The 18,449-nt window shown below is 37.3% G+C and overlaps 2 protein-coding genes across 11 annotated transcripts in view; one reads left to right on the top strand and one right to left on the bottom strand.

The window, feature by feature from the left end:
- The window catches only part of LOC138691322 (uncharacterized), a 259,737-nt gene that overhangs the window by 73,950 nt on the left and 167,338 nt on the right, over positions 1-18,449 (top strand). Inside the window, exon 5 of one of the 2 annotated variants that reach the window (XM_069813204.1) lies at positions 12,334-12,464. The exons of the other annotated variant lie outside the window; for it this stretch is intronic. Within the exon in view, the coding sequence (XP_069669305.1) occupies positions 12,334-12,388 (55 nt within the window). The 3' untranslated portion in view covers positions 12,389-12,464. Of the gene's footprint in view, positions 1-12,333; positions 12,465-18,449 lie in introns of those variants that run through there. 2 annotated transcript variants of the gene reach the window in all.
- LOC138691317 (zinc finger protein ZFP2-like) overlaps positions 1-18,449 on the bottom strand; it is a 499,579-nt gene that overhangs the window by 480,301 nt on the left and 829 nt on the right. For 5 of the 9 annotated variants that reach the window (XM_069813190.1, XM_069813189.1, XM_069813191.1 and 2 more), the window contains exons 1-3: positions 11,496-12,361; positions 10,988-11,125; positions 235-317 (exon numbers count right to left, since the gene is read on the bottom strand). In XM_069813190.1, coding sequence (XP_069669291.1) covers positions 235-317; positions 10,988-11,125; positions 11,496-11,588 — 314 coding nt within the window. In that variant the 5' untranslated portion in view covers positions 11,589-12,361. Of the gene's footprint in view, positions 1-234; positions 318-10,987; positions 11,126-11,495; positions 12,362-14,857; positions 15,205-18,449 lie in introns of those variants that run through there. The other 4 variants (XM_069813186.1, XM_069813185.1, XM_069813184.1 and 1 more) reach the window with 3 other exon arrangements.

Genomic DNA, 18,449 nt, shown 5'->3' with positions numbered 1-18,449 from the left:
CAGTCTCTAATTCTGTTTGCTGTACCATGAATTTGTTAAAATATTACTCACTAGTCCTAAGTGTGTGGTACTAAAATTAAGACAACAGGATTATGCTCGAATACTAGATGTAAGGTCAATGACAACATGATGGAAATATTAGTCACCCTAACAACACGTGATTCAGATGCGAAAATAGAACTGAATTGATGCAGTGGGTGGTATGTATGAAAAAATACTGCACAGCACACTCACCTCTCAGGAAACACTTCATCCTCCTCTGAAGATACTTCCACTTTCCATTCCTGCTGAACTCTGTCCACATCGAACAAATCTTCCTGGAAAAGAGAGTAAATAATGAAGAGATGGTCATCTGGGTTATCAATTTCCTAAGTCAAAGACAGAAATTTCCAAAACTAATGAACCCAATTTCAATTTTCAGTATGGTTATAATGACTTCTATTCAAAATCGAATTGGTTCCCACAAACTGCATTGAAATATATCCTTCAAGAATTATTTCAATTCAGGCTATATGCCTGTACAGAAACACATTGGAATCAAGTTTCAATCTTGAAAATATGCGTACATAACCAAAATTTGGTACAATATTTGAAGCAAATCAACACTAAAAATGCATTTACTGACATGAAATACGTTTAGCTGATGCATCATTGTTGAAAGTTTCATTTCCTCGAAGTGCAAACTCTCTAACATCACTTATTCTGCTCAGCTAAGATAGCATGAAATAAAAATTTTGCTTCCACATATCCAAATTGGCCTTATTCAGTATGACTATAGAATAATATGCAATACAGATAGTTTCAGCGGACTGAGAAAATTCACATCTCGAAATGGATTGAGGGATGAAACCTGAAATTTGTCGTCTTTGTGGAAGTTTTTTTATTATTGAGAAACCAATATCGTGAGAGATAAAGAAAGTCACAAGAGATAAAAGTCCGTAATGAACAGTGTTGATGCTGATTTTATAAATATAAGTCCAGAAAATTATAAGAAACTATTCTGAATGGAATAAGAATCAAGTTGGGAAAGATTAGTGGGGTTTAAAAAGGGCGCGTCAGCTACTATGGCTATTTGCGCCCTTATTTAATATTCTTCATAAAAGAAAGACACGAATTATACAATAACAAGAGTGCTAAAAGAAATAAAAAGCGTTGTCACGATAAAACGAGCTACAAAAATGCAGTATACACAAGGTGATTTGTAAAGAATCATAAAAGTGAGCAGTTCTACGACCCTAGGTAATATTCAAAACAAACCTATACAATAATAAAACTAAGGTCACCAGAGATAAACTGCATATCACATTTCAAAACAATACAATTTTATAAAATATTCGGATGTATAAGACCCAAAAGCTGGTGTAAAATTCTTAAAACATCAGCTCAGACTTATATCAAACACGGAATGTCGCATAATCCACGGTGAAGTGGTGGTATACTCCAGTGTGCGAACTGATGGTAAATGGATGTCGAGCTCAAAGAGCAGTTCACGAAACCGCACACTTGCTAGATGGAGTCTCTGTGCATTTTCACTGTATCTGCCTTAAAGAGACAAATGATGAAAGGAGTCGTAAGAATTGTGCTTAGGCTGCGAGTGTAGCTTAACAGCATATGGGCACATCAAGACATTATGTCGCCGATACAGGGATGGTTCTGCTGCTTCGCGATACAGGCTCTCTATCCGACTAGTTCGGAAGGCCACTATAGAAATGCGTAGCCCATGGTGATGGTAAGTATCTAAAAAACGTAATTTCGATTTATTTGCTAAGTCATAAATAAAACAGCCATAATCCAGCTATGATCGTTTAAGGACTTGGTAAAGCCATAAGAGCACTGTATGGTCTGCACCCCAGTGAACCCCTGACAAAATGCGTAAAATATTTAAGGATTATTCGCAACACCTTCTCAAATCACGTATAGGCGCCACCCATTTTAATTTATAATCAAAGATAAGGCCCAAAAATCTCGTAGTGTCTGTATATTGCAACTCCACTCCATTAAGACGCAGTTCAGGATGTGGATGCAGTCCACGATGGATGTAGAAGTGGACAAACTGCGGTTTAGAGTGGAGAATTTAAAGCCGTAGCGAACACCCCATTCTGATAGCACATTGATGACCAGTTGCAACTGTTGTCCGATGGATGGAAATATCGAGAACTGTAATATAAACTGAAATCATCAATGTACAATAGAGAAGAACTCAATCACCCACACAGAGGGCAATTCCTTTGATCGCAATGCAGAAAAAAGAATGCTAGATACAGACCCCTGCAGAATGCAGTTTTCTTGGAAATATTCGTTTATTCGTTAGAAAGTGTGGTGCCTACTCGAAGTCGGAAATACTGCTCTGCCATGAACTTCGAAATAAACGTAGGAAGTCCCTAATCATGCAGAGTTTGCAGATTGTCATACTGCCATATGGTATCGTAAGCCTTTTCTAGATCAAAGAAGACTGCCACAAGATGCTCCTTCTTGAGGAAAGCATCTCTAATGGCGGTCTCAAGCCGAACAAGATGCTCTGTGGTCGATCTGTGCTTACGAAAACCACACTCGATATTACATAATCGGTTTTCCAATTCGAGTACCCACATCAGGCGTTTACTTATAATTTTTCCATAACCTACATACACAGCTGGTGAAACAAAATGGCCTATAGCTTCCAGGTAAAGAAGGATCCTTTCCCAGTTTCTGGTCTGGGATTACAATGGCAGAGTCCACACCTGTGGAGTAACAGTGCGCCTTGCCACGAAACCAGCTAGCCTGGGTTCTATTCCCGGTCAGGGCAAGTTACCTGATAGAGGTTTTCCCGGGGTTTACCCTCAACCCAATATGAATAAATGCTGGGTAACTTTCGGTGTTGGAGCTCAGACTCATTTTACCAGCATTATCACCTTTATCACATTCAAACGCTAAATAAACTAGATGTTGATAAAGCGTCGTAAAATAACCTACTAAAAAAACAATGGCAGAATGCCAAGCATATGAAATACCCCCTCAGTCCAGATTCTGTTGTATACTGAGAAAAGAAAGGATTATCCAGCTGGCGGAAGATGGTGAAGCATGCCAATATGGATGTTGTTAAGGTCAGGGAAAGTGTCAAGGGATCTGTCTAGTGCCGCCTACAGCTCCTCGCAATGTGAAAGGTGCAGGGCCGCCACAAAGGGGGCGAGTGCAATACGGGCCCGTCAGATTGAGTCTGATTACATATTTTTTATTATCATTATCATTATTCCTAGATAAATATGGGTACTATAAAATTTTGTAAAACCATTTGTTACATAAACATGACATTTTAACTCAACAATAGTAGAATTAATATAAATTATCACTCCGTATGTAAATATTTGACTTTTATATAATAGAATATCGGCTTCCCGCATTAACATTCACTGAGACGACACTTGAGGGCCCTGGCATTTGCTTGAATTATGTTCCCATCGCTTGTACCGAACACGTTCAATTATTTATTGGCTTGTCCTTTTTAACCACCACTATGCTAGTGGACTCTCCCAAACCGAAGTCGCAGAATCACGTTTCCTTTTCAGTACATTTCGTGTCGAAACTTTCGTCTTTTCGTTGTCGTTTGTCTAGTAAATTCTGTTCATTAGTGTTACCGGTTATAGTTTAACTCTAAGTTACAATAGATAAATACAGGCATAAGTCGAGAGCTGAGAAGCACAAGGAGAGACAGAAAAAATTGGAAGATATTAATATGGGTGCTATACTGCGTGAAAAATATTATGAAGACATTAACAAAGAGATCAGTGATGAGTCGAAATATTTAAAATCAGTTCATGCCTTAGGGCCAATCCCATTTAAACCTATGAATCTCTTAATAGTCTGAGGGAATTAAAACTGGACAGTTTATTTCCAAATATTTGTATAGACATTAGAATATTCTATACAATTCCTGTGACGGTTGCTGATGCTGAAAGATCCTTCAGTAAAATGAAGGAAATGAAAAATGTTGTTGTTTTCTAATGCCAGTCATTTGACAAAGTCATTTGACCTCTTGCACTCAAATATTTTTCAAAGATATTGTCATGGTTAGCCACTGAAGCACAGATTTTGAGGTGTTCCGAATCCATTTCTTGATTTGAATTGCACAGTATCACTATATATCAATATATATTGATAAAAATGTATTCAGATAAACAATGTGTCAATAATGACTGAGTAACCTTGGCCTCCTTAGTCTGGAGATCGATCTTGCTAGATTATTCAATTTTGATGATATAATTGATGATTTTGCATCAGTGAAGTCAAGGAGAGTTGTTTGTTGATGTTGGACTGCAAGTTAGAAATTGCAGGTGTTTAGGAATAATGTTTTATGAAGATAATATATTGTGCTAATGTGAATTTTTCTAAAAGTTTTTAATGTAATAAAAGTTATATTTTAGGTTTGTATCTGTGTTTGTGGTTATCTTTTACTTATTTCGCAAATAATTATTATGGTTTAGAATAACCGGAAACTTATAATAAGTGTTACTTTTTTCAATGGGGATCAGAGTACAGATTGCATAGGGGCCCATAAATTCTGTCGGCAGCCCTGGAAAGGTGCATTGTAGTCTTCAGTGTTATCAGATTTAAAATTTAGGTTTCGTTTTTCTGCAGCATCTTTGATTTTCAGAAATTCCGGGTCATAATTATTTGAGCTCCTTATTTGTGAAAAAGTGGTAGCAAATATTTCAGCAATTTCTATTGGACTGGTGGTCGTTACTCCATTGCTTAGAAGGCCGGAATTACAGAACTGCGTTTCCCCAATATTCGAAGGACTTTGTCCCATATCATGTTAGCTGGGACGTTGTTCTTCAATGAAGTGACGTAGTTTGCCCAGGACGTCTGCTTAGCATCACACACAGTGCGACGAGTTTTGGCTCGAAGACGTTTCAACTGGACAGAACTTTTTGGGTCAGATCAGGCCCGGTGAGAGGGTATGGAAGGCATGGCTGTATCCTGGGGGCCTGGGGGCTTTCAGTGGGCCTGGGTAACATGCTGAGGTAGAGTCAAAAAGTAACCTTAATAATTATTTTATTAATTGAATATGTACAATAAGACTACAAACACTTCGTCACTTTTCAACATAGTCCCCAGTACGTTCAATGCAAGTGTTCCTGTTATACTATGTTGAAAAGTGATGAAGTGTTTGTAGTCTTATTGTACATATTCAATTAATAAAACAATTATTAAGATTACTTTTTGACTCTTCCTCGTATATAGATATTAATTAAAATGTAAAACTGAAAGTAATAATATGATTTAATTTTTGCGACATTTTTACACACACGTATCATAGTGAAATCGTTGCATTGGGCGTGGCATTTACCGGGAAAACAGTCCTCTACTACGATAGATAGTATACGCTTGTTCCATCTCCATTCCATGCCACACACAGACTAAGAGTCGTTTGGTTGGCTTGTTCGGAAGCTGACAACCGTGTATGTTAATGTTTTAATCAATTTTGTTTGCAGATCATGAGTTATAATTTTCTTTACTTGGTTATTTAACGACGCTGTATCAACTACGAGGTTATTTAGCGTCGATGAAATTGGTGATAGTGAGATATTTGGCAAGATGATGCCGAAGATTATCTGATATTTGCCTTACGGATGGGGAAAACCTCGGAAAAAATCCAACTAGATAATCAGCCCAAGCGGGAATCGTATCCACACCCGAGCAGAACTCCGGATCGGCAGGCAAGCACCTTAGCCGACTGAGCTACGTCGGTGGCTGAGTTATCCTCATAAATATGGTGCTCAGAAAAGAAAGGAGAAGGAGACGAAGGAAGAATTATCCAAGAAAAAACAGAGAACATTTGAAAGCGTTGGTTTTGTGTTGAAGAAAGCTAGGACGTGTGAACAGGAAGAGGAAGTGGAAAGTGAATCTTTGGATCAAAGAAAAGATATTCAAGATGAAGACGAAGTAAAATCAGGATCTAATGAATGTTTCGAATCAATAAGTACAACACGATCAGATTTTTCTTGCTCCACTAGTAGCCTCTCACCGTGACCAATAACATCATGGGCAGCAACCTCTAGACCTTTTGATTTTGACATCGGGACACTAGAAAATTTGCAGTTTTCTACTGGGTTGATTCAAGAAGTAGTTTTTCGTGGGCTTAAATCACTCCCTAAAGAGTTTCAATGTGACATGGATAGTAATTTATTTTCTCATTGTATTCTGCAGTGCACCTTGAAAAATGGAGAAAGCGTACCAAGAGACTGACTGCCGTATCTTCAGCAAGTTGCACGTTCAGTATTATGTTCTCTTGGAAGTTTTACTGGTGGAAAAGACTCTATGATAAATTACCTACACATAAAAATAGTGCTAGACATAAGACATGTTATCTAGAGTGGCGGGGCTTGGAGAAACGTTTAATTGAGGATTTAGTAGTTGATATGTTACATTCTAAAACCTTTAACAATGAAGTGGACAATTGGAAGAAGATTTTAATCCGTATTTTGGATGTGATTCTGTTTCTAGGTGAAAGAAGCTTGTCAATGAGAGGGGATACCCACTTTATTGATGATCCCAGGAATGGCAACTTCCTTGGGATCTTAGAATTAATTAGTCTATTCAACCAGTAAACTTTAAGAACAACTTACAAACTCTTCAACTCCTGAATGTCTTTACTCAACAGAAACTGATCAATATATTCCCAAATTCTGCATTGCTTTGCGCATATTTACTACATTGCCATTAAAAGTTGTTTAGCCTGTTGGTGCGTGCGAAGGACATATTTCGCTCAACAATGTCGCAAGGGAGACTATCATGTCTTGGCACCTTAGCTTTGGAAAGCAGTCTTGCACGAGAGTTGGACTTTGAAGAAATAATAGACTATTTTGCGAGTCGAAAGGCAAGAAAAGCTCCCCTCTAGATTTCTTAAAAGTAATGTTCTCCTAAAATGTAAGTTAGTGACTTAGTGTGTGTGTCTATATTTAAAATAAACAATAGAGAATAGAGTAGCATAAAATATTTGTTCACTTTTGTAACGTCCATAATAAAAGATTAAAAAGCATTGTTCAGTTTTATGCTACTTCACATACGAGTGTTCTCAATACTCGTATATCGTTTGAAAGGGAGGCCTGTAGAATCCTAGCCAGGGGGCCCATTTCGGCTCTCTACGGCCCTGGGTCAGATAGCGCTCAAATTGGCACGTTTGCTGTCTCGGATTGCATCTCTGCAGGTATCCATCCATCAAGGGACAGAGAAACAGAGAAGTGTTTTGGCCTGCAGGACGACCAGAGGATAGATAATTCCACTGACTTAATAATCACATTCGAGAAGTACTCTACTACTTAGACCACACTTTCATGTCCGTTATCATCGAATAAAATGCACTCCGAAAATCCTACCCAGTGCGCCTTTTTAATAACCCAGTCCGGAGAGCGAGATTCCACAGGACGCAGAGTGGACATACACATTCAGATGGGATAGTGGTCACTACCATATAGGTCGTGAATCACAGACCATTCGAAATGCTACAAATAGAGACATCTATCATGGAGTAAGTACTGTAAGTCAAGTGTAAGTGTTGGTTCTCCTAAACTCGGGGAAATCAGATTTAGACAAGTACCGTACATACATCTGCTATTTTATTTCCTCTGTCATTATTAGAGTGGTCCCCCACTAACAGATATGGAGCAGGTACCTGCAACAGAATATGTTCAATTTCATTTACTGTGAAAGAATTTTCTAGAGGCATATACACACAGACTACTGAAAACTAAATGGCAGCTGAGGTTACTCTAGCATCTATGCATCGATGAAGGGTGTTAATATTGAAGACAAGGAAAAGATTCTTTGGCAGAGTAGCATGGCGCAACCTCCGTTAGCATGAATACCAGCAAGATGATCGTACTGGTGAAACTGTATCCGGAGATATTCAGGGAGTGTTCAGGATGGAGATGTTTCTCCAGAAAACATAAAATAGCAGGTTTCTCATGATAGATCAATTTTTATATTTCTGTTTATCTGCTATGTATAACGTTCACATTCCACTATACAATGTCAGTCATCTCAAGGAGCTAAATCACGGTGGTGGCTTCACAGGGGATCTTTTCTTCTTGTTTTTTCGATGACTTGGTTCCTTTGACTAAGACTGCATAGCCCTCGACCGTGGAGACTCACTTGCAGACCGTCGCACACCTGATCATGATCTTGATCGAGGACGGGATCACGAGCGTGATCTCGACCCGTCACTCGAACAAGTAGTGCGAAGTCGCAGTGATCTCCCAGGCTTGAAATCTTTCTCTGTCGCCACGGTAGTGATCTTTTTTGAAATGTAAGGCCTGATATCAAGCCCACACATGTCGTCTAACTCAGCAGTCTGAGTGACAACGTCCACATACGTCTGGGTTGTGCACTCAATATGCTTTCCAGGTATACTAGCACGAGGTGGCGTTTGCGTGGATGCATCAATTCTCTCTGTTGCCTTCTGCAATATTGCAGCATAGAACTTTTCTATCACCTTTTTTTGCTGATCTAAAATACGCTTATGCGCCTCGAAAAACGTAATATTTTTCCGAACACGAAGCTCTTGAATATCCTTCTCTACCTAATACTACGTGCAATTTTTAGAATTACCAGCGTGGTCTGCAGAATAATTCACACAGTGTTCGGCGCAAGCACATGGGGAATCCCCATGGTCAGCACATATGATGTTGTTTGTGCACGTTTTTGCATATGTCCGAACCATTTGCACTTAAAGCACCACATTGGGTTTAACACATACGCACGAACTGGGACGCGCTAGTACACGACAAAGATGTATTTTGGCTTTTCGAAGGTCAAATAGGCTGTGCTCAACGGAACAGTTCATCCTTCCCGCTTACGTAATAATCGGTAAGCTTTGGACACGGAATGCTCAGCCTCCTCTAGTTGGATCTCTTCATCAGAGATATCCTCCAGAGAATCTCTATGCACTACTCCCCGCGTGATGTTCAGTGTGGAGTCCCGTTCGACTTTAATAGGGTAAGACCTTAACAACTTCGCTTTCAGCAGTGTCTCACTCTGTTTTGGAGATATAGTCTCGATGAGGAGACTATTGTTGTGTAGTCAAGTTATATTTCTGTCCTTCCAAACGAGTCCGTCGAGTGCGCGTCTGACGTAAAATGGACTGGTTTTTTTTCATTGCTTTATCCAATCCATCCAGTGTTATACTAATAAATTTCGGAGGAGGCACTTTAACTTTGACTTTCTCAGGGTCCAGATCTATAGCAATGTTTGTCATATGACCACCAGTCGTGACTTTTGTCAATCTTTCTTTCTTATTCACTTGTTGCTCTAAAGGTAGGAGGCAGGAGAGCGAAGAGGCCAGTTTGAAACTATCTCTTCCCCTGCAGAACTGTTGCTGTCAGTCTGCCACAGGGGCGTGCGTAAGAAAAAGACACCTAAAATGCTTCTTGGTCTGTGCAGGCCATGGGGACCCCTCCACAACCTGATCCCATGCAAAACCACGCAAGTTACCCTCCAAGCTGGGCATTACACACCTAATGGCAAGTCCTACACCAGAGGCGATACGCGATTCCATGCCCCTATCACGGGAATAACCGCTTGTGGCTCTCCACTCTACATTGAACACTCTCAGGACTATCCAGATTCTACAACCTGACCCCTGAAAAGCTCGCTCGATCATCATAAGCAGAATAATCTGAGACCGCAAAGTCTCAGGAGTCTTGTGCTTGATTATATCGCGTAACCCTCTTGTTAGCGGTAACACGGCGGAGCAATATATCCGCCTCGGCGAGCAGAGTCGGTTACTGGAACAAAAAATCCTTCTAAGGGAGCCTCATTTATCTTCATCTCTTTATTTTCAATAATTATATTTCCATATATCTTCACCAGAACAACCACATAGTATTAACATTATCTTTAGCAATACCACTCTGAATCAGTTTTATATTATTTGGTTGAATTAATAATACTCAACATATATTTGCACATCTACCACAAGGAACTCCCCCAATCTCGTCTAAATGGCCCCAGGCCATCATTGGGACTCTATGTGAATGTACGTGACTACTGGTCCGGGCTCCGCACCTAGATTTGCATATAGGAGCAGTATAGAGGATCCACTATTGCTTCGCTGCTGGGCGCCCAGTTGGGCCACACAATTCGGAAGTCGCGCTCGAAACCGCAGGACAGGACCACGGAGATAGGAAAGATCCCCGCTGGTGAGACGGGAGTTATAAGCCTAGGAAACTTAACCTAATAATCGATATAAGTAGCTAGATGGGGAAGAAAAATGAGCCTAATCATTCTCAGGAAATCCCGATTTGTGGGAGAACGTGGTAAATCTATACAGTGGGGATGAAAAGGTGAAAATGGCTGTAATGAAATGGTGGGCGTTCTGCCTGCAATGGTGGTCAACAGAGAGAAAAAATAGAGATGAAAAAAGAAGAGAGAATGAAAAGGGGTGGATGGTGATTATGTCAAATGTGCGGAAAGGAATGCACGAAAGCCACCATTGCACCCCCCAGTCACCAACTTGGAGGCACCCACCTCGACTGGGTTGGGAAAGAATTGTGGATAAACTACTTCACAGTTTTGCCTATTTTCACAGATTTGTTTTTAACAAAATAAACCCAAACTGTTATAAACATTACTTTATTATTTTTATTATTATTATTATTATTATTATTATTATTATTATTATTTATTTCTTTTTCTATAAATTTACTTCTTAAAACTTCATAGTAATTGCTAGATAAGAATAAGAAAAGAAAAAATTTTGTAAAGTTAAAATGAAATTCTGTCCTTAGCCACAAGAACTTTCTTCATATATATTCCTCCAGATAAGTCTCTGTTAACTAGTATAAATATATATTTGTGAATTATTATTCCATTTCATTCTATCTAAAAATGAAGGCCAAGTCCACAAACTATTGAGAACAGAAACACAGTCAATATTGCACACTCTTAATGGTTTTGACATAATTAAAAACTCACTACCTGTATATCTGCATGCTAACAGTGAACAACTTACATCAACTTCAGATTTCACGAATGCAAAGCTCATAGGCACTGGATTGTCTTCAACCTTTATCTCTGATTTGATTTCGTAACTGTGATCCATGCATTCTGCTTTCATGCCTGTCACTTCTAGATGCGGTAACTTCCCTTCCTACAGAACATAAAGACATCATGAATATTCTTTTAAAATATTTGTAATATCCGTCAATCTGGTTCTGCATGCCGTCATTTGCCAACTCTCCACACTGTCAACAAATTATTTAAGAAATTGAACCCAAAAAGGCAACAAGATCTTAGGGACACAGGCAATGACTCATAATACGCAAGGTGTTCTTTGTGGAAATAATTTACATACTGTGGTGTGTATACAAGAATCTGATTTATACTTTACACCATTTTCTGCAAATGTCTTTTCGAATAAGATATTTTATTAATTATTATTCAGTACAATAACAAATATATCCTCTTCTAGCACTTTTACACACAAAAAAAAAAAAAAACAGAGAGTCTTTTCACTTTACCTCTGATGAAGCCTTATTCTCTTCTATTTCGTATGTGTTATGTACTTGTAAGTCCAATGGATCAACCTCAGGTTCCATCTTGATTAAATCCATCACAACTGAAACTCATTTATAGAAACTGAGTTGTTGAGAAATTGTCATTAGGAGTTGCTACACATGACACTTCCCCGTACTTATCTTCTTTCACAATAGCGCTGCCAAGACCTTGGAATTCGCTACCTGCTAGTATTAGGGACTATCGAAATAAAATTAAATTCAAACGCAAACTTATTACGTTCTTGTCCAGTAACAGAGTCTCGTCCAGACATGGCTTCTTGTAAATATTTGTCTTACTCTAGCATGAAATACTTCAATCTCCAGTTACTTCATTCATATATAATAATTCTACATTGAATATGCAATTCGGTAACTTTTTCTTTGTTCTTAACTTATACAGTAATTTGGGTGACGGTTACTAATATCCCAGTCACTATAGCAACTTGCTACAATCCTTCAAAAAACTTTGGATTTATAGTATTGATTGGTAGAAGTTGTTGTGATCACTGTAAGAGTTGTATGCCCTCCCAACCTGCCCTAAATACGTACCTTACTTATATACGAAAACCGTCGTGCATAAATGAAGACTACGATCACATTTCGTTAATGTGATAGTGGGTTTCAGTGTCGCCTTCAACTACATAGTAATAATACTACACATTTAATCAAACCTAGCCTCTCACATAATACGCACCTAATCAAACCTAACCTATTCACACCTAATCTAATCTAACCTAACCTGTCACATAATACTACACACCTGCAGTAACATTCTTCATGTTTAGTATCATTTCGTTTGCAGGTATTTCAAACCCTGCTACTCGTGTCGGGGGCCACCTAGTGGAGATGGACTATAATGCCAAGAAGGAAATATGGCGACTTTCATAATAATTATATTTAGTTCATTTAGTATATGTTTTTGATATATTAAAAGTGTTAATGTAGTGATAATTCCAATATATAGTACAATAATAATTGAAATATTCTATGATAAAAGTATTGGAAATTGGTTTACAGGGCCACATTGATAGTGATACAAGTGTGCAATACTCTACCTTGTCCAATAATTTAGTAGTTCATAAATAGTGCAGTCTTTATTAATTAGATAATATTTTAACATTCAGCTTATATTGCAATTGTTATTTTAATTATTGTATTCAGGGTATTCTAGTTGTAATTCCTGGAAAAGGAAAAGAGAAGTCCCTAATAAACAGACAAATACCAAACACTTTATTTTAAATTTCTAAACATGTCTGAAACCAATAATCAACTACACAAGAATATGGGACATATTTAGTACAATTATAGCAAAAGATTACTTCATTTTATTGGGTTATTTTACGACGCTGTATCAACATCTCAGGTTATTTAGCGTCTGAATTAAATGAAGGTATTAATGCCGGTGATTTGAGTCCAGAGTCCAGCACCGGAAGTTACCCAGCACTTGCTCGTATTGGGTTGAGGGTAAACCCCGAAAAAAACCTCAACGAGGTAACTTGCCCTGATCGGGATTCGAACCCGTGCCACCTGGTTTCGCGGCCAGACGCGCTATCATTACTCCACAGGTGTTGACTATAGCAAAAGATCCACTATTGTAGAGGAAAGAGGTTTTCTCCAATACCTCAGGTTCCACCCCAACAAATCACCATCATCGTTTTATCTCATCATGGTCGTAGCACATACCTGCCTGCTATGGCACACCCTGCATAATGATTCTGTCTGTAAATAAGAATCATCATATGGGAGAATGACGAAGAGTCAAACACCCGCCGTTACCTAAAGAAAAATAGTTTATCTACATACGATAGGAAATTTTCCACTAGTGTTATCATGCAAACTTGAAATTTGAGTTGGAAGAGAGTGACTCCGTTAATCACTTCATATTAGTAGAAAAGAAAGAAAGGACTTTTAATTCGATCTTAGCTTAATTTAGAAGATTTCAAGGCCCTCATCCCGGTGGTCTACGAAACGATTTGGAAGACTGCAATTGAGTACGGACATTTTCAAGCACTGGGAAAGGCTGAAGATTTTTTTGGTGGTCAATACTAGTTTATGAAGAGCAAAATTACTGCAATGGGGAATATAAGAAATTAAGTCACATTAAGAGAATGGTGTTTCTATTTCGTTATTATTTTTTCTGTTTTACTACTGGGTGTACTAATGCATGCTGACGGCCATGTTCTCTAACATGCAAATAGGTGGGAGTAACTTTCCTCAGTCATACCAACATAACTTAGGTAACATTACGAAAGTTTCACGCTAGTTACACTCGCTTTATTTGTGTTAGTATCAAGAAACGCGCCTTTCGTATAGCTTGCATTTACGAATCTTTAACAGGTTTGGTTAGATTAGCTTAAGCATTTGCTATGCCTTGAAAATACGGATCTGTGACAAGTACGTTAAGTTAGTTTAGACTGTTATTATGCCTTGCATAGCTAGATTAGGTAAGTTTATGCTTTTGTTTTCGAGGATCAATGGAATAATAGGTTTGGTTTGTACAGATCCTTTGTATGCCTTGCATGTACGTTTTTTGGTAGATAGGTCTGTATAGGAATCGAATCCTATTGGGAACATATGAAAGAAACCGGGCCTTTAGGATGTAGGAAGTTTCAAACCAATATTACTTTGGTGACATTACGAAAGCTTTACTCACAACATGCCTTGCATGTAAGAATCTGTGACAGGTTAGATTAAGTTAGTCTCTTTTGTTACGCATTGCATACCGGTATATGAATCTGTGAAAGTTTAAGTTAGAGTATTTTAGTTATGCCTTCCATATACGAATCTCTACGTGATTTTCAAAGCAGGATGGCTACGATGTTACAATATAGAAACTTTGTGCCTATTTTATTATTATTTGTTGTGCTTCTATGTATGCCATTGGTTATTGATTTAATACAAGTATCGCGTGTTTTATGTTTCTATGTTCCTTTCAATCACTAGAAACTACAACGTTTGCACTTCATTACCGAACAATTCTCTTTTCTTGAAATATTTCCCTACAAAGTCCATAGGCCTAACTTTTGAAATCCATCTTCTTCACTTCACTTCCAGCTTAATGAAACTACTGCCTACTTAAAAGGCTACTGTGTCATAAATTCAATATTAAAAGATCCTTGTTAAGTAACGTAGTGCTTGATACTATTGAACGTATTCCGATAATTAAAACTTCCTAACGATTGTTAAAAATCTAATAAGTTGAAAAAATCTCATGTAGTACTGATCCTCATCCGCACTTCACGAAACTGAGAGGAGACTGAAAATCCATTTCCGCAAGAAATCTTTTACAGATTCAACATTTTCACTTCCAAAATCACAGGAACTACCTCAACGCTCACTTCTCCGGAAACCGTGTCACAGCACTTCAATATTGGTATGTTACATATAGAGTAGCTGGAAAAACAAAACAAATAAATATCAATATACAATCCGTCAGTCTGAACTAGTATCACAAATTATTTAAAAACACAAAACACAACGATTTTCACTTCCAAAATAATCACAAAGCCTTCTGGATTACTAACAGATACGTGAAAATCAGAATCAGGATTGCCAACAAAAAACAACTATGTCAATCGCACTGTCATTTCTCATTTATCAGGGATGCTGAAATTTGTTCCTTTTGTATTGGATCAAGGAATAAGCTTACAGTATAATTTCCTTTTTTTTTTTTTTTTTTTTTTTTTTTTTTTTTCCACCAATTTAATTCTATCACTGTTTAATTCTCGTAACATCCTCCTTCTTACAAAGGGAAAATATGCAGCATTATAAATACTAACACACAAAAATATTACAGCAACTTCGAAGATGCGAAATAGTCCGTGCGCTAGTAAACTGACAAAAAAAAATAGATCAATGTAGAAAATCAGTTTAAACATCGTATGAATTGTTGTTTAATCAACTGTCCTTAGTCAGATTGCAATCTCATGTCACAAATAAGGCATCAGTCATGAGGCAACTAAGGCAACAATGAGGTAAAGTCAAAGGTGGCCAGTTCTTTTCCTCCACATATAATATGACAGTTCCTCAAACTAAAACGTGTTACGAAACAGTGGTAATAGTAAAACAGATGTAATGAAAGCAGAACGACGGGTATATTCTAGTCTGTAGTTTATGTTGTGTTCTTACGTTGGAGATAAAATTTTGCAACTTACCTCTGCATGCAGTTTGACTACTTTTGGACATTTTTTTCCAAACTTTCATTTTCGCCTTATTTTACCGTCGTAAAAACGATACAAATATGTTCATTTGTTGGAAATGAACTACAACGTAAACTAACCTAACCGAAGAACAAGTTATTATAAGTGATTTCCGACAATTCAACGTTTTTATATTGTTTTTACAACGCTAAAATAAAGAGAAAATTAAAGTTAGATAAAATTAATCCAAAATCCATTATTATCAGCGAATATAATACGCTCTGCAACTTACCAATTAGACGTCAAGTCGTGAATACAAGGTCTCCCAATCTTTCAAAATATCCACATTATTCCCACACGCACAACTATCAGATACGTGGCTAACGAGAAAGACAGGCTTCGTTATTAGTCATGTGGTTATCATGGTCTATTCATGGTGATCTTGACAGTCATTTAATATAAATACATGTTCAAACTTCTAAATAATAAAGGAATTTCTATATTAAACTCATGTTAAACGTGCAGTTACACAAACTTGTTCAATGTTGGCCATGTTATGTCTAAGAATGTGACGTCGCACGGTAGCCATCTATCAGATAACACATCATGATTAAGAACTCACGCATTTCTTGGTAGGACTTTGTTAATAAAAACTTTAACTAATCAAATCTAACCTTCGTATTATTATGCAAGATGTACAAGCACGGTGCCACTACATCAGATCCAAGATCCAAATAAAAAAAAAAAAACAACAAAAGACAGGGCCTCGAATAGTGCAATCGATCAATCAATCAACTGAACTCTACCACCCAGCAACCAATCACAAGAACCCCCACTGAAACCACTAAACATCCTTTGACACATAAAACACTTCCTTTTCCGCACTGAAACCGAGCCACCAATCATCACTATCCTATAATCAAGAGTCCTTACTTAAATAACTGCGCAGTAGTCAAAACTCCATAATACCTACCACACTAGTAACACTGCACCACAGTCTACTATATACAGTCACGAAGCTTGAGTTTTGAGGGTGCTAGAAACAATAGACTGTGACGGTACTATTTTGCATTGTCTGTAATGAGGCGATATTAGCGATCCTAGTGGTGAGCAACTACCTAATGTTTGCATATTTACTACGTATTGAGCTTCGCAACTGTATATACTAGACTGTGACTGCCGTTGCTTACGGGATTACACAAGCTGGCGCATAGCACGATCGAGAGTAGGTCTCTGTGAGTCATGACAATTTCTGCCGCTAGGTTCGCCTCTCTGCCCTATGAAATGATGAATAGTACCATTACAAAGCATTGTGCATCGTGAAAATAGTTCGATTAATTGTGCATTACTGATTGAGTACGAATATTATAAATATGCCAAGCATATTACAGTGTTATTTGAAGTTTGTTCAGCTAAGTTATATTCGAAAATTGTCTGTGTTTTGCTATGTGAAGAACTCGGTACCAACAGGTCGTATCTTTATAGGTTAAGGTAAATGTCAAATTTCTCTCATATAACAAGCAATGCTATGTTAAAAGTGGCGAATTGCATTTTCCGACTCTCGAATGATGTGACCCGAAATGTAAAATAATTTCATGCATTGTTTCACTTACCAAGCATTACTGATATAGGCCTAATGAAAATGTGAACGACGTGATGTAAACATTGAAGATAATGTTGTTACTGTTTTCCCTTTCTCTTTTAGAAAATACCGACAAAAGTAATGAATTTTCTTCATGCTGTACTTATTAGGTAATTAATGTGTATTTGTCTGTATTTTAGACTTGTGTATTGTTACGTAATTATCAGTGAATTAGGTTAGAGAACTTAACAAGGTTAGTATGAGATTAGGTAATGCACCTCAAACTGTAACTAATAATGGCTGCTGCCGAAATAGGCTGAGGTGGTTATCGTGTGAAACAAATTATATCTGGAATATCTAGTTTTATTATATACGGATACGTAAAGTTTTTTTTTTTTTTTTTTTTTTTAGCATGTGTTTGTAATTTTGTGAGGTTATGTCTAGCCTAATTTCTTTTTATTCTTGTATCATTACCAATACATTAATTTATTTTATATTCATTTCAGGTGTTACATCTATGGTGGCAACTCTACTTATGTTAGGATATGAAGTAACAGTATATATTCAACTTCATCATTTGCTAAAAATTAAAGAAAACTGTATGTGTTCGACTCATTCCATCGTCATTTCTTCTTATGTATGTGAACCACGTTCGTTCTAAAAGTGCTGCAATAAATGAACACTATAGACAACGTGATGGAACAATTTACAAGTTACTGTTAAAATGCTCAACATTTTCAAGTGGTGCTATACCCATTGTTTCAAAATGTACATACATATTTTTACATTTCTATAAGAGGTGTCCTAAATTATTTCAGCATATTTGTAAATTCTTCAAAATTAATTCTTCTAATTAATACCATAAAGTAATGAAATAATATAGCCTAGGCCTATATGTGATTTTATACTACCGGTATTGATGTTGATCTTGGTAAATTAATCCAATTTGACAGTGTTGTCTTTTGTATTATGGTTCATAACAATTATAACAGTATGTACGTGGAAATGTTTTTAAAATAATAAATTCTAGCTCATGATTTTAAGTGGTCGTTTCAATGGGAGGTTATATTGGAAAGATGATCACAAATGGATAATTTACTGCAAGATACAAGAACTGAATATAAGTGAGTGTTCCATTGAAAGTGAAAGTGAAAATTTCGTTTTACAAGAGCTAAGTAGGCGTACACGCACTAAAAT

Source organism: Periplaneta americana, chromosome 16 (assembly GCF_040183065.1).
Source record: "Periplaneta americana isolate PAMFEO1 chromosome 16, P.americana_PAMFEO1_priV1, whole genome shotgun sequence".
In the NCBI taxonomy this organism is placed as follows: Eukaryota; Metazoa; Arthropoda; class Insecta; order Blattodea; family Blattidae; genus Periplaneta; species Periplaneta americana.
The sequence above is the reverse complement of the archived record's forward strand: the minus strand, read 5'-3'. Positions and strand labels throughout refer to the sequence as shown.